The sequence below is a fragment of the Nannospalax galili genome, unplaced genomic scaffold (assembly GCF_000622305.1).
Source record: "Nannospalax galili isolate Female #2095 unplaced genomic scaffold, S.galili_v1.0 scaffold856, whole genome shotgun sequence".
In the NCBI taxonomy this organism is placed as follows: Eukaryota; Metazoa; Chordata; class Mammalia; order Rodentia; family Spalacidae; genus Nannospalax; species Nannospalax galili.
Genome location: NW_008339573.1, coordinates 438232 through 452805, shown reverse-complemented (window position 1 = coordinate 452805; position 14574 = coordinate 438232). Strand labels below are relative to the sequence as shown.

The 14574-nt window shown below is 38.4% G+C and overlaps 1 protein-coding gene across 1 annotated transcript in view; it reads left to right on the top strand.

The window, feature by feature from the left end:
- The window catches only part of Ctnna1 (catenin alpha 1), a 165059-nt gene that overhangs the window by 122584 nt on the left and 27901 nt on the right, over positions 1-14574 (top strand). Inside the window, exons 8-9 of the mRNA XM_008834280.3 lie at positions 3431-3511; positions 4641-4793. Coding sequence (XP_008832502.1) covers positions 3431-3511; positions 4641-4793 — 234 coding nt within the window. The remainder of the gene's footprint in view (positions 1-3430; positions 3512-4640; positions 4794-14574) is intronic.

The following is a 14574-nucleotide window of genomic DNA, read 5'->3' as shown; positions in this document are numbered from 1 at the left end:
TGTGTGTGTGTGTGTGTGTGTGTGTGTGTGTGTCCATGTGTGTGTCCATGTGTGTCCGTGTCCTTGTTATGTGTTAGGTGATGATTGGAACCCTAAACTTGCTATTTGGACTTTATTTTTGTTTGTTTAAATAAAGGAATACATCTTAAAAGCGGTCTGTTTAAGAGAACCTAAAAATTTTAGTAAAGTTCAGTAAACAACTGCTTCTGAGCTGCCCCTTCTTGACTAATGAGACATTTTTTTTTCCCCACAGTAACAAAAAAGACAGATCGATTTTTAGGGTAATTTGGCAAAGGCAGAATTGATAGTGATAGATTCATGGTGTACAGTGGGCGTTTTATCTTAAAGGGATGTTTCGTCACTGTAATTCCCTCAAAAGTCAGTTTATATATGTGATTTTTATGTGACTTCTACCCAAATTGAGGAAAGTCTTGGACTAGCAAGAAATCAGGCTGTCAAGAGGTCAAGGACCCCAATTTTTGGGTTTCAGACCCCAAATATTTTCTGGAAGAAATGATGATACATATCCTTAAAATGTCACTATGAACAATGACAGGTTTTATTTGGTGTTTTTGGAAGTAAGTACTTGAATATTTGAGGAATATGCTGTACCTTCTCAGATTGAAGCATTAATTAACAGGTCAGTTTAATTTGATCCAATCTTTTGTCTTCTTAGATCCTGGTATTTTGATCCTGAGATTATTAATAACTAGATTTAAATTGAAGCATTTTTCTGACTGATGACTCTGAAGAAACCTTGTTTCATTACTGATTAGTTTTTGTTGGTCTTTTCCCCACCCCACCATTAATATTAGTGGACTACTTTATTTTGTTGACAGTACAGGAACATTGGGGTAAAGGATAAGGAATGGGACCTGGGGCCAGCAGAATGGCTCAGCAGGTAAAAGTCCTTGCTGTGCAAGCCTGATTACCTGGGTTTGATCCCTGGATCCCAAGGTGAAAGGAGAGAACTACTTCCTGAAAGTAGTCCTCTGGCCCTCCACATGAAATATGACATGTGTGTGCCTGCATTCACAAAAGCACATCATAGACACATAGTAATAGTAATAAAAGTAATTAATAAAAAGAGCTGACTCTCAGTAGATTTGAATTATGACCATATCCATTTATCATTCATTCAACTCTTTACTCATGAGTTCCTTCTTACCTTCTTTTATATTTTTTTAATTTTCATTTTATATATATCAATGTATTACCTGCATGTATGTAAGTACACCCATGTAATACAATGCCCGAACAGAAGAGGGTGTCGGAGCGCCTGGAACTGGAGTTATGGATGGTTGTTAGCCACCATGTGGTGCTGGGATTTGAACCCAGGTCTTTTGCAAGATCAGCCAGTGCTGTTAACCACTGAGCCATCTCTCCAGCACTCCCCCTACCTCTTTTATGTCCTCTATTAAATAATCATCTATATTCCTTAATATTTTCATGTGCTCTAAGAGTCGGTAGTGGTGCAGAGGCATGCAGGTAAGTGGCATTACACTCATCTAACAAGAGATAAGAGATGAGTAAGAAATTACATAAACAGAATTGAGTAAACAGCCATTGTCTTAACCACACATTCATCTGCTTGCTGGCTTATACACTGACATCAGACCCTTATAAGAATGTCTCGAGAGCACCCAAAAGGAGCACATTGGGTTAAATTCCTTTGTCCATTTGTATCTCACCAGTGATTACTAGCATGTTTTATAGAAAGAAGCACATTTATTTTGTGAAAACAAACTTTTAGTAATTTAACATAGCAAATGTCTACTAGGTATTTCTAGGGACACAGGTAGCTGTGCCTAGGATAGTAATCTTTAATCTTTATCCCTATACTTCAGCTGTCATTTAGTTTCTGCGTTGTGTTACAAAGGCAAATCTCAACCCTCTGACTTGTGAAGAAATGCTGATTTAATACATCTCCAAGAGTGGCAAATACATTCTTTCCTATGCAGTACAATTACATTAAATTTAGACTAAAAATTCTGAAAATAAACAAGATATTTTACAAACCATTCTCATGTGAGCTGCATAATAAGCATTATTAACTCCAACCACAATGCATCTTCAGATTTGTTGTTTTGGAGCTAGGGAGATGACTCTGGAGTTGCTGTGCAAGCATGAGGACCTCACTTTGGTTCCTGGCACGCATGTTAAAAAACCAGGTGTGGTGGTCTATGCTTTTGTAATCTTAGCACTGAGAAGGCGGAGACAGGAGGATCCTGTGCCAGTATAGCCAAATAAGTGATGAGCTCCAGGTTCAGTAGAAGAGCCTGTTTCTAAAAACAAGATTCAGGATTGGAGAGGTGGCTGAGTAAAGAACACTTGGTACTCTTTCAGAGGACCCAGTTTCATTTCCCAGTACCACATGGTGACTCATAACTGTAACTCCAGTTCCAGGGGATCTGATGCCCTTTTCTGGTCTTTTCAGGCACCAGGTATACACATGATTCACATACATACATCCAGGCAAAAACTTACATGCATAAAATAAAAAAGACAGGGTTGAAGTCCTTCTCATGGGACTATTTAGCCTGGGATTGGTGTGTAGCGCCAATGGCCATTAGATTCATCCTTGCCTTCAGAGAGGGAGGCCACACCAAGAGAGGCAGTCTGAGAAAGTGCCCTCTCACCTCACTTAGGCCAGCCATGCTCTGTCATCCTTTCTTTTCTTCTAAATATTTTATTTTTATTTTTTATGTGTGTGAATGTATTGCTTGCATATATGTAAGTACACCCGTGTCATGCAATGCCCACAGAAGTCAGAAGAAGGTGTCAGATCGCCTGGAACTGGAGTTATGGATGGTTGTTAGCCTCCATGTGGGTGCTGGAAATGGAACCCTGGTCCTCTGCATGAGCAGCCAGTGTTTTTAACCTCTGATCCATCTCTCCAGCCTCAAGGTTGTATTTTTTCCATTAGATTCATCCTTGCCTTCAGAGAGGGAGGCCACACCAAGAGAGGCAGTCTGAGAAAGTGCCCTCTCACCTCACTTAGGCCAGCCATGCTCTGTCATCCTTTCTTTTCTTCTAAATATTTTATTTTTATTTTTTATGTGTGTGAATGTATTGCTTGCATATATGTAAGTACACCCGTGTCATGCAATGCCCACAGAAGTCAGAAGAAGGTGTCAGATCGCCTGGAACTGGAGTTATGGATGGTTGTTAGCCTCCATGTGGGTGCTGGAAATGGAACCCTGGTCCTCTGCATGAGCAGCCAGTGTTTTTAACCTCTGATCCATCTCTCCAGCCTCAAGGTTGTATTTTTTAGATGAAGTTGCATGGGCACACTCCCACCCGTTTTTCTAACTTTAGGCTTAAAAACATTTTACTGCTTTCTCAGTGTCGCTTTTAACACTAAATAATTACAGACTGTCATTAAAGTTCCTTGTAAATTACTAAAACATGCATGCATCTTTTTATTCAGGCTGGACGTAAAGAAAGAAGTGATGCGCTCAATTCTGCAATAGATAAAATGACTAAGAAGACCAGGGACTTGCGTAGACAGGTAAGCTAGAAAAAGTGTTTTTCTTAAGTTCTCTCTTTTGTAGTTTTGATTAAAATCCTAATAAATATTAGACATAATTAGGGGACTGGGTGGGTTTTCACAGAAAAGTGAATCTGTTTTGTTGTTAATAAGCTTATTAATGTGTAATAAAATCTCAGAAGGACATAGAATAATATGGTCCCTTTGGGGTGGACCAAATAAATTAGCTCCAGCATGAAAACGATGTGTAGATAGGGTTATCCACTTAAAATGACTTGGAGACCTGTGAAAATAACTTCAAAGGACCTTTTTTTATTGGCTTACATATATTTGACAGAGCAATCCTTTTTTTTTTTCTGACTTGCCCCATTCTAAAGCCTATATTTGCAATTAGTTCCCCCTTAGGTTGTTGGTAGCAGTGTTTTTTCAGCTCAAATATGGTAGTATAGAAATGTTTGGGATGCTGAATTTTCCACGTTAGTAAATGTAAAAAACTTCCTTTAAGGATACATAATCCCATTAACATTTTGGAATTAAATTGCATTTTAAGTTTTTAAAAGAAAGTTAACTTCATAACTATAGAGTGTAATATATAATGTGTTAAGACAAGTTATAATGATAGACAGTTTTCAATAGTTAGTAGGAAGATATTTATTGCTCATGCATGATATAAAGCAGAATTAAAGTTTGGATATATCTTTATTCAATTTGTTCTTTGAAATCCAGAAATGATTATAAAGATAATCTGTAAGGCTCATAGTGTGCTAACCCTTTCAGATAAGTTAGAAAGTGCTCTTTTTCCTCTTTCATTTAATTTTGCTAATTATGTTAATTATATATCTTCCAAGGCTATGTGCCAGTTAAACCCAGAATTGTTTTCTCTTCTGCTTTAGTTTTGTAATTCACAAGGAAAGGAAAAAAAAAGAGATTGTCTCAAAAGCTGAGATTCTGCTGAAAGGCTGTGAGTGCAGTGTAAAACATTGTCTCCATAATCCTGTGTTGCAGGTTATTTCGTTGTGTTGCTTACATGAGGGATTGTCATAAATAAATCTTCCATAGGCTTCTATTAGATACAAAAAGTATAAGAGGGGGGAAAAAAAGCAGTCTTCTTGGTAGAAATCAAATCAAATTTATGCAATTTAATTATTAGCTTCGCAAAGCTGTCATGGACCATGTTTCGGATTCTTTCTTGGAAACCAACGTCCCACTTTTAGTATTGATTGAAGCTGCAAAGAATGGGAATGAAAAAGAAGTTAAGGAGTATGCCCAAGTTTTTCGTGAACATGCCAACAAACTGATTGAGGTAAGTATATTAGCAGTTTGATTAACTGTAGGTAATACAGTGAAACAAGGTAAGTTCACCTCATAATAAAACATAAATAGTCTTTCATTATCATTGGGTGTCTATCAAAAACTCTTTCTGTTAGTTTACATTAAGTAGATTTTTAGGCCTGGAAAATATAACACTACCACTTGATAATAATGCAGATAAAACTAGATCATGACACTAGCCAGTGTAGAAAGTGGCAGCACCTAAGAGTAGGCATTCTCCTAAGTAGCACTGTCTGGGCTTGCATCCTGGCAAGTTACCTAGCTCCTTTTAGTTCCTGTTTCTTGTCTGTAAAATGAGGATACTAGTGATATGATATCTATGTTGGGCTACTTCTGAGAACCAAAAGAAATGATGTGTATGTTAGGTGCTTAGCTTTATACCCAAGGCAGACTCAGACCAGTCTTCTTTTAAAAGTAAGTAAGCCCCCCCCCCTTTTGAAATAAGATCTCATTATGTAGCTAGCCTGGAACTCGCTATTTAGACCAGGTTGGGTTGGAACTCGCACAGATCTGCTTACCTCTGCCTCCCAAGGGCTGAAATTAAAGAAATACACCACTAAGCCAGGCTGTTCTTCATTTATCAGTTTATTACTGTATTTTAGAAATGTGACAGCCATTGAACATATATCCACTTGATTTTAAACCCTTAGTACTGAAACCTAATATTTGGTAAAGAGTCCATAGACCAGTGATAAATTGGTCAGTATATAAAAGCAGAAACTAATCCTTCATGTAAAACATCTGTCTAGTACATTTGGATACATAGTGACATAGCCTAAGGTAACATTATAAAAATAGTCCAAGGAAAATCAGTAATCACATTAAACACCTTACTAATTTTACATCTAGTTTTCTTTGAATTTTGATTGAAGTGTTACTGTGATCAGAATTAACTGTGTACAGAATGCATAGGCCAGTCCGCTCTTCAAGTTAATGATTGTGACATTTGAAACTAAAATTGCAGTTTCATTTGTATCTTCATTAAGCATAATCTTATTCATGATAGTCACATGACAGCATGAGATGTAATTTCCAAATGGACAAAAATTGTGTTCAGGAGACCAGTCTTTTGTAGGTAGCCTGTTTTATTAGAAAATTTGTCTGAGTGACAGGAAACAAGGACATCGCCAGCCCAAGGTCTTGAGTATTGACAGAGCAAGAACTCGGTATGGCAGCTGAAAGGAGGGGAAGCTTTTTCTTGTACCCAAATTGGAGACCTTTTAGTAATTCTAGTTGTGTCACTCAGCCTCTCTAGCCTCTCTGTATAGTAGCTGAGCACCTACTATATACAGGCATTACATACTTTCCAAATTCTTTTTCAGGTTGAAACTAAAGCTTGAAGAGGTTAAGTACTTTCTTACCTCCAACTCAAATACCTCTCCTCAGACACCTCCAACAATGAAGCTCATTGAGCTTAATGGCTCACTAGGTAGCCTGACATCTATTGAGAAGCATTGGGTGGGCAGTGTCACTGGAAACTGCTCTGGGAGCTTGTTCCAGGCTTAAACATTTGACTTCATTCTGAACATCTTCCTTGGAGATTAGAGTGTGATGTTCCTCATCACAGCTCAAGTCTAGCCCTTTTCTCACCTTTTTAAAGTATTTTAGAAGCCTCAAATCCTGACTCAAGGCAGAACTGTATTCTTCCATGACAAGACCCCCCCCCCTTTGTATTATAATGTGAAACACCTTGAACTAATCAAAGACTTGTTTTAGCAAAAGTTAAATGCTTCACTGTGAGTGCTTTATTAATCTCTTGGCTTCTTTTCATTAGTTCCCTCCTAGCTGAAGTAAATGTCTACAGGCCAGCTTTGGTTTGAGGACCTCCTTTCCCTTGGGGGTTCAGCAGAAGTAAGAATGATGTATAAAATCCATTCAAGGTTGGTGGTATATGAATATAGCTGGGAAGAAGATGCTCAGATTCTATAACCACATAGAATGTTTCCAGATGTGTTTGGAAGGAGTGATCTTCCTGAAACAATGCAGTAGAGTTCTGACACTGTCAGGAATTAGTATAGACCCACAGGTTAAGGTCATGGGTCCCAACAAGATCCATACTTCAAATACCAGCTTGGGGCCCTAAGACATTGCCACTCTGACAAATTTGCCACAAATCCAAGGCATTCTACCAACCTGTCTTAGACTTGATAATTCACTAGAACAATGCATACAACATTTTATTTTTAGGACAAGACCTTTAGTCAGGACCAACCAAATCAAGAGATACATAGGATGGAGTTTGGGCAAAACTTTTGTACCCTGACTAGATGGAATTATGGCACTTCACCCTCCTTCACATTGGTATATACACCAGTTAGTTAGTGCCAATGAGTTCCAGTGTCCAGAGTTTTTGTTCAGGTTTCATTATGTAGGCTTAGTTGATTGACTGATGATCTAGTAGAGCTTATTCTGGAATCCCAGTCTCCTCCAGGTCAAGCTGACCTCAAAGCTCCAATGGTTGACTCCCTGCCCCATGTCACCTTAAACATGCACTTGTCAGTGCTGGCCATGAATAACTGAGAGTAATAACTCTTTATTACTGCTGAGGAATCAAAAGACAAAAACCAGATAAATTATGTAATATTCAGTACTATATGCTTCTGTATACTTTGAAGTCATATCAGATGCATGATTTTAGGTACCTTGGGTACAGTCATCCTAGCCTATACATATAAATACCACACAGAAGAGGCTAAGGCTGGCCAGGTTTGTTTCCTACAGCCATGGGTAGGTTCTTTTCTGTGGCCATCACTCAGTCATTTATCACTTGTTGGCTTTGAGCTATTCAAGTCAATTTCTTCATACCAGAATGAATATAGCCCCTCCCCCCTTTATGGAACCATAAATTCTCTCTCTGATGTATAAATCCCTTTCTGTGTGTGGGATTTCTTTAAAAAAAATTTTTTGTACATTTTATTTTTTGTGCATATTTCATATGAAATAGTGCTATTTCATTTGTCTAGAGATATGAAAGATAGAGTTTCTCTAGGATCTATGACCTCTCCAACCATGAGTATTTGGCTGCATTCTGTGTAGCATTTCAGAATTGTCATGTAGGCTTTCTGGGACTCCCTTCATTATGGAAAATGCCTCTGGTGGAGTATCTGGTTGTTAGAAGAGGGAAACTAGAGTCCACTCTGAAATCTCTTTGTCTCCCTTGCTCTTATACACTTGTGAATTGAGAGTACTTTCAGTATAAGATACAAAAATATACTAAAAAATACATGGTATAGAAAAAAAACAATATAACGTAGCTCAAATTTATTTTATTTTTTATTCCATTTATTATTTATTTATTTATTTATTTATTTATTTAAACCAGGGTCTCCCTATAGCCCCAGCTGGCCTGGAACTCACTATGTAGATCAGGCTGGCCTTGAACTTACAAAGATCCACCTGTTCCTGCCTCCCAAGTGCTGTTCACATTATATTTCTATTGGACAGTGCCAGTCTAGATGACTTCCATGGGCTTTTCAGCAGCTGTCTTTATCACAGCTCTTTTCTGAGTGGCCTCCACTCAAGTGCCAGACCTCAGTGAACACCTGCTCCAGAGGCAGCAGACATGGTATGACAGCAGCCAAGGCCTCTATTGTTCTGCAGAGTGACTTAGCATTGTACCACAGGATGACTTTGAATTTTTGGACAGTGACTGCATTTTGCGATTCACACTGAGCTCACAGTCAGTCCCCTAGGTTTTCCTTACAGCTGACCTGCTACTTAATGCCATCAGGTCCATTTCTTGTTAGTGTGGGTGGAGGTGAGCATTTGTATATGTGGTATTGATAACTCACCCAGTATTTAGATCCAGTCTCGTCTTGTATCAGAATTGTTGCTGGCATTTTCTTTATATTACTGACTCACCTTTCCAAATGTATCATTTCTTTTTCTTTTTTTAAAAATTATCTTTTCTTTTAACTAATCTGACATTTTAAAAATGTTGTCTTGGGGCTGGAGAGATGGCTCAGAGGTTAAGAATACTGACTGTTTCTTGCAGAAGACTAGGTTCGAATCCCAGCACCCACATGGGAACTAACAGCTGTCTGTAACTCCAGTTCCAGGGGATCCGACAGTCTCTTCTGTCCTCCATGGGCATTATATGACATGGGTGCACTTACCTACATGCAGGCAATACACGCATACACATTAAATAAATAAATAAAACAAACAAATGAAAATGTTGTCTTAAGCTGGGTGTGGTGGCACCTGCCTTTAATCCCAGCACTCTCAAGGCAGAGGCAGGTGGATCTCTGTGAGTTCAAGGCCATCCTGGTCTACATAGTGAGTTCCAGGACAGCTGGGGCTACAGAGAGACCCTATTTCAAAAAGACCCAAAAAAAAAGTAGTCTTAGCCATCAGACTCTGCCTTTCAACTTGCTACTGGAAATCATTCTCCTGTTGAGTAGTTCCTGTATGTAACTGGCCTTTCAGCAAGTTGAGAATCCTCTTATTTTTATCTTACTAAGACATCTAGATAGAAAACTCCTTATAAGAAAGCATAATGTATATTAGTAGCCTCTTTCTGGATATCTGCTACCTAGATTTTTCCCAGAGCAGTTTCTTTTACCCTGCCCAGAAATTTTCATGTCATTAAAAGCCAATCTAGAAAATGGAAAACAAATTTGTGTTGATAGCAGAGTGACTAGCCAGCTAGTTGAGAAGTTACTTACCAGTGTTGGCTCAGATGCCGTGATTCTCTATCTTTAATGTCGTTGATGGGCTTCAAAAATGTTTTGCGCTTACATTTAAAGTATTGCTTTGCTTTGCTTTGCTTTGGTCTTCTATGAACATAGGCACTATCACTGTACATCATAGAGGTAGCTGCTCCTGAGCTTAGATGACAGCATCTCACACCTAATTCTTGAAATGTGTGGCCTGATTTCTTGAGTTGCTGAGCACTGTGCCCCCAAGCTGGTGAGATGTCTTGGTGGGTAAAAGCACTTGCTACTACTCTACATGCCTTGATGACCTGAGTTCAAGTCCCAACTCCCACACTGGAAGGAGAGTTTTTCTCTGACCTCCGGATGGATGGATGGATGGATGGATGGATGGATGGATGGATGGATGGATGGATGGGATAGATATTCTGGCCAATCAGTGTACAGGTGAGAGAGAGAGAGAGAGAGAGAGAGAGAGAGAGAGAGAGAGAAACAATGTATGGGTTGCTGCATTAAGGGTTCCAGGAGTATGTCTTTATTTGTCTATGGCAATGTTCTTAGACTTGTTTTTTTTCTCCCAACTTCTTTTGTTAGAAAAATACAAGTCTCTGAAAGCATGTTGATTCAGCCTGGTGGTTTGGGAATAAAAGTGCCAATTTATATTGGGTGCAGTTTTGGGACACTGACATTTTGAAATACAGCTTTTATAAGTTTATGTTTAGAAATTTGGAGGAAAATTCAAAAGCATAAAGAAGAAAATAATAGAGTAGATTCAAATCTGGTTGTTGGGGGCTGGTAAGATGGCTCAGTAGTTAAGAGCACTGGCAGCTCTTGCAAGGGATTCAGTTCAGTTCCTAGTACCCACATGGAGGCTAACAACTATCCATAACTCTGTTCCAGGGGATCCCCCTCTTCTGACTTCCGCCAGCATCATACAACACAAATGTACTTACAGACATGCAGGCAAAACACTCATATACATAAAATAAAATAAATAAATTTTGTAAAAACCTGATTGTCTACATTTTTTTCTTTTATATTTTTACATTTTTTAAAGCATACAGAATTGACAACAAACTGTGGGTTGGTTGGTTGTTGAAGCAAATGATACTATAATGTGCTGTGATATAACTGTCATGACTATGGCATAGCATTTTTAACAACTGGTCACTAGTAATTTATTGACCAGTCCCACCTTGTGGTATTTAAGTTACTAGGGTTGTTCTCACTACTGTTCTATATAATACTCTGTTTTGTTTGTTTATTTTGATGCTGCCCCACCTGCTTTCTCAAACCCCAAATCTAAGGCTCATCTGTGACCTTCCCCAAGTTCCAAATCTGATTTTAAAAAAAAGAAAAACCCATATCACTTTCCTTTTTATTTACTTTTGTGATCTTCTTAGTATAAGCTGTCATCTCTCATTGGATTTCTGCAGCAGCCTCCTAACTAATATCTTGCACTTTAGTCCTCTAGCATCTTTCTGAAAAGGAAACCAGAATGAACTGTTTAAATCACGGCATTCCTTTGCTTCAGGAATACTGACGTTTAGGACTGTATCACATCTATCCCTAGGAACCATGGGAGTAGTCTTGAAAGTGGGACAGAGTATCCTTCACAGTTCTTTGCTATCTAAAATTAATGTATTTTCTTAGTTTTCTTAATTGTCTGGCCACTACCCACTCCAGCAGAATGTTAATTCTTTCAGAAATGGGTTTAGAATAATGTCTGGTACATAATAGATTCCCAGCAGCTATTAGGTAAGTGAGCTTTCTAGTGCTCAAAGTTAATGAACACAGTTCTCCAGGTGCTTACTGTTCTCTTTTCTCAATGACTATCCTGAAGACTGTGATTAGTGGTTTGAAGACTGCATGAAAAACACAGAGCTTTGCATTACAACCAAACATCAATGTTAAAGCTTTGTCTAGTTCTTAAGTATAGTGCTCTTTATATAGAATGGCATCACACTCCATCCTTTATGTTTTATACATGAGAGGATGAAGTGAGATCTTTTATTAAGACTTGTTCTATTTAGCCGGGTGTGGTGGCACATGCCTTTAATCCCAGCACTCAGGAGGCAGAGGCAGGTGGATCTCTCTGAGTTCAGGACCCGCCTGGTCTACATAGTGACAGCTGGGGCTACAGGGTGACTCAAAAAGACCGAAAAAAAAAAAAAAAAGATTTGTTCTATTTGTGTGTGTGTGTGTGCACGCCTATGCACATACAGAGGCCAGAAGAGGGTATTGGAACCCTTGAGCTGGAGTTAGAGATTTTTTTCGGGATGTTTGACTTGTTATATAGATGTTTGGATCCAAAACTCTGGTCCTCCTGATTGCACAGCAAGCACATTCTCTAACCTGAATTACGGGGTCTTTTGGCATGTGAAGGTAAGAAAAATTTGGAGACTTTGTTTTAAAGGGTTAAATGACAGATTTGAGTGGTATTTTACCTGGTTCTATTATTTTTATTTAGCTAGAATGAAGCTTTCAAAAACCTAAGCAAACTTTTAAAGTTTGGAAGACAAAAAAAAAAAAAAAAAAATGGTAGAAATATTCTGTGAGCAAATATTTATGAACTTAATGTCAGGCTACTATTCTCAATAACTAGGGATATAATCCTGAATCAAACAAAAATATCTACCCATATGGATATTATCTTCTAGGGAAGGAGGGAAAAATAGGAGCAAATAGATATTTTATATAGTGTGTTTATTTTGTATAATGTAGAATGAAGTGTACTGAAAGGGTATTTAAATTTTTAGGCATTTTACCAGTTTTTGAAGCCATTATGAAACTATTATTTTTAATATGTAACCAAAATAAATTTGGAGCAGATGTATTGGCTCTTGCTAACTTGGTTTTTAGAAGTCGTACATGTTACTTTAATATAAATAATTTCTTTTTAGGTCAATAGGATAAAAATTTCATGTTTTAAAATAGGAATGCTCTATAAAGTTGATTGAAATATGGCGTTCGTAACTCCTGATAGTAGGGATTTCACCCACTCAGGTGGAAACTGCCCGTGGTGCCTACAGTATATATGTTACATTATGGAAATAAAAGGTCAATTTCAAGAGTAAAAACTACTTATTTACTTACTATTCAGGTTTTATCAACAGGTTTTGATTTCTCTAGTTCCTTTGTATACACACAGTATCAGTGATTGTGTCATTCTGGATGCCCATTAGATTCTTACTAAAGAACTTCTGTGACCTTACTTGAGAGCAAATAACAGAATATTTGCCATGAGATCTCTTTGACTGTTACTTTTGAGAGTCTGGCTATGTGCTGTGACCGCCTCACTTTGTAGAAATCATCAGTAGAATCCGTTAATTCCCTGGGTAGTTGGGCCAGTTTTTTTAATGAAGTGTGCATGAATCTTATCTGTCCCCAAGGTCATTGATTGGAGGGAGCAGGCATAGAGGTCCTAGTATTGCTGAACTGGGTGACTTCTGTTTGGAGTGTAGCACTGAGGGCTTTTCTCTCATCTGCTTAAAAAATAATGAGATTGTACTTGTAAGTAATGGCACCTTTTATACTTGACTTTTTCTCCCACATCAAGTTAATGTTTTCTTTATGTTAATCTTCAATTTAAAGTATACTGAGGTGGAAATTTATTTGCTGTCAGAAATATTAACCTTTTTGTTAATAATGCAGCACCTGTGTGTCCTTTTTAATTGCTTCATTCCTTGCCCACCTCCTTGGTCTTAGTGCTCTTAACAGCTAAAGAGCAGTCAGTTCTTCCTTGAATGTTGCTCTCTTCTGTATCTTTTTTCAATTTGATTTAAATAAGGAAAATGCCATTTATGAAATCTTGCCTATAAAAGCTATATATCATTAAGTATCCCCTTGAATCTCAAATGCTGTACTAAAATATGCCTCTTATTATGATGAATTTATTACAGTAAGATTATATCCCATGTCTTGTGAAATTAAGAGTTAAGAGGTGAATGTAACTGGTACGCTGTACAGCCTTTCTCATTGCCTGCTCCCTCTCCCCAAGTATTTCTCATTACTTGGACCTTCGTAGGGTATGGGTTTGTTGATTCAAAATGTGTACTTTAACTGCAGATTGGATGATCTGTACTGTATCTTTCATTCTGTGGTGTGCTGCTACGTGCTATGTGGTAAAGCAGCCTTGAAGAAGGCTCTGAAGAACATTTGAATTGCATGTTGATCTTATTTGACTAGTTGTGTATTTTCTCAGTCCTTCTATACAACACATTGTAGGTTGAAATTCTAGGGAATAACAAATGAAAGGATGTTTCCATTTTCTAGAACTGAAGAATGTTTATATAAAAGAAGTCAGGTATCCTGAGAGAATTCTGATCTTGGGTTCCAGAGGAATTCCTAGTGTAGTGAACTTGGTCTTCTCTCATTTTCTGTATGTTCAGAATCCAAGGGTTGCATCAGCCAAAGTATCTTGCCATGTGCCTTATTCCCAGACCTGGTTTGGTTTGGTTTGGTTTGGTTTTCCTCTGAACTTAATCACTTTGTCAGGTTGATAAAGCAAAGGCAGTTAGAAAAACTATTCTGTTCTTTTTGTTTTGTTTTGTTTTTCTTTTTCTTTTTTCTTTTTCTTACCTTTTTGGTCTTTTTGAGACAGAGTCTCCCTGTAGCCCCAGATGGCCTGGAACTCGCTATGTAGACCAGGCTGGACTTGAACTCATAGCCTACCCCTGCCTCCCAAGTGCTGGGACTAAAGGCATGCACCACCATGCCCAGCTGTTTGGGTTTTTCATGTTTATGGGTGAGTTGGTACGAATGACGTGGCGTAAAGGTGGAGGTCAGAGGACAACTTGTGAGACTCTCTTGGTCCACCATGTGGGTCCCAGAAATCAAACTCCAGCTATCTGGTCTGGCAGCAAGTGCCTCTACCCTCTGAGCCGTCTTGCCAGCCCAGAAACCCTATTCTTGAGGGGTCTTGGAGCCTGGTAGGAATAATTGAGGAAGCATTCTGTCTAACCTTGGCTCTGCTCTAGTAAAGAATGTAGACTCAGCCAGGTGTGGGTGGCACATGTCTTTAGTCCCAGCACTCAGGAGGCAGAGGCAGGTGGATCTCTATGAGTTCAAGACCAGCCTGGTCTACATAGAGAGTTC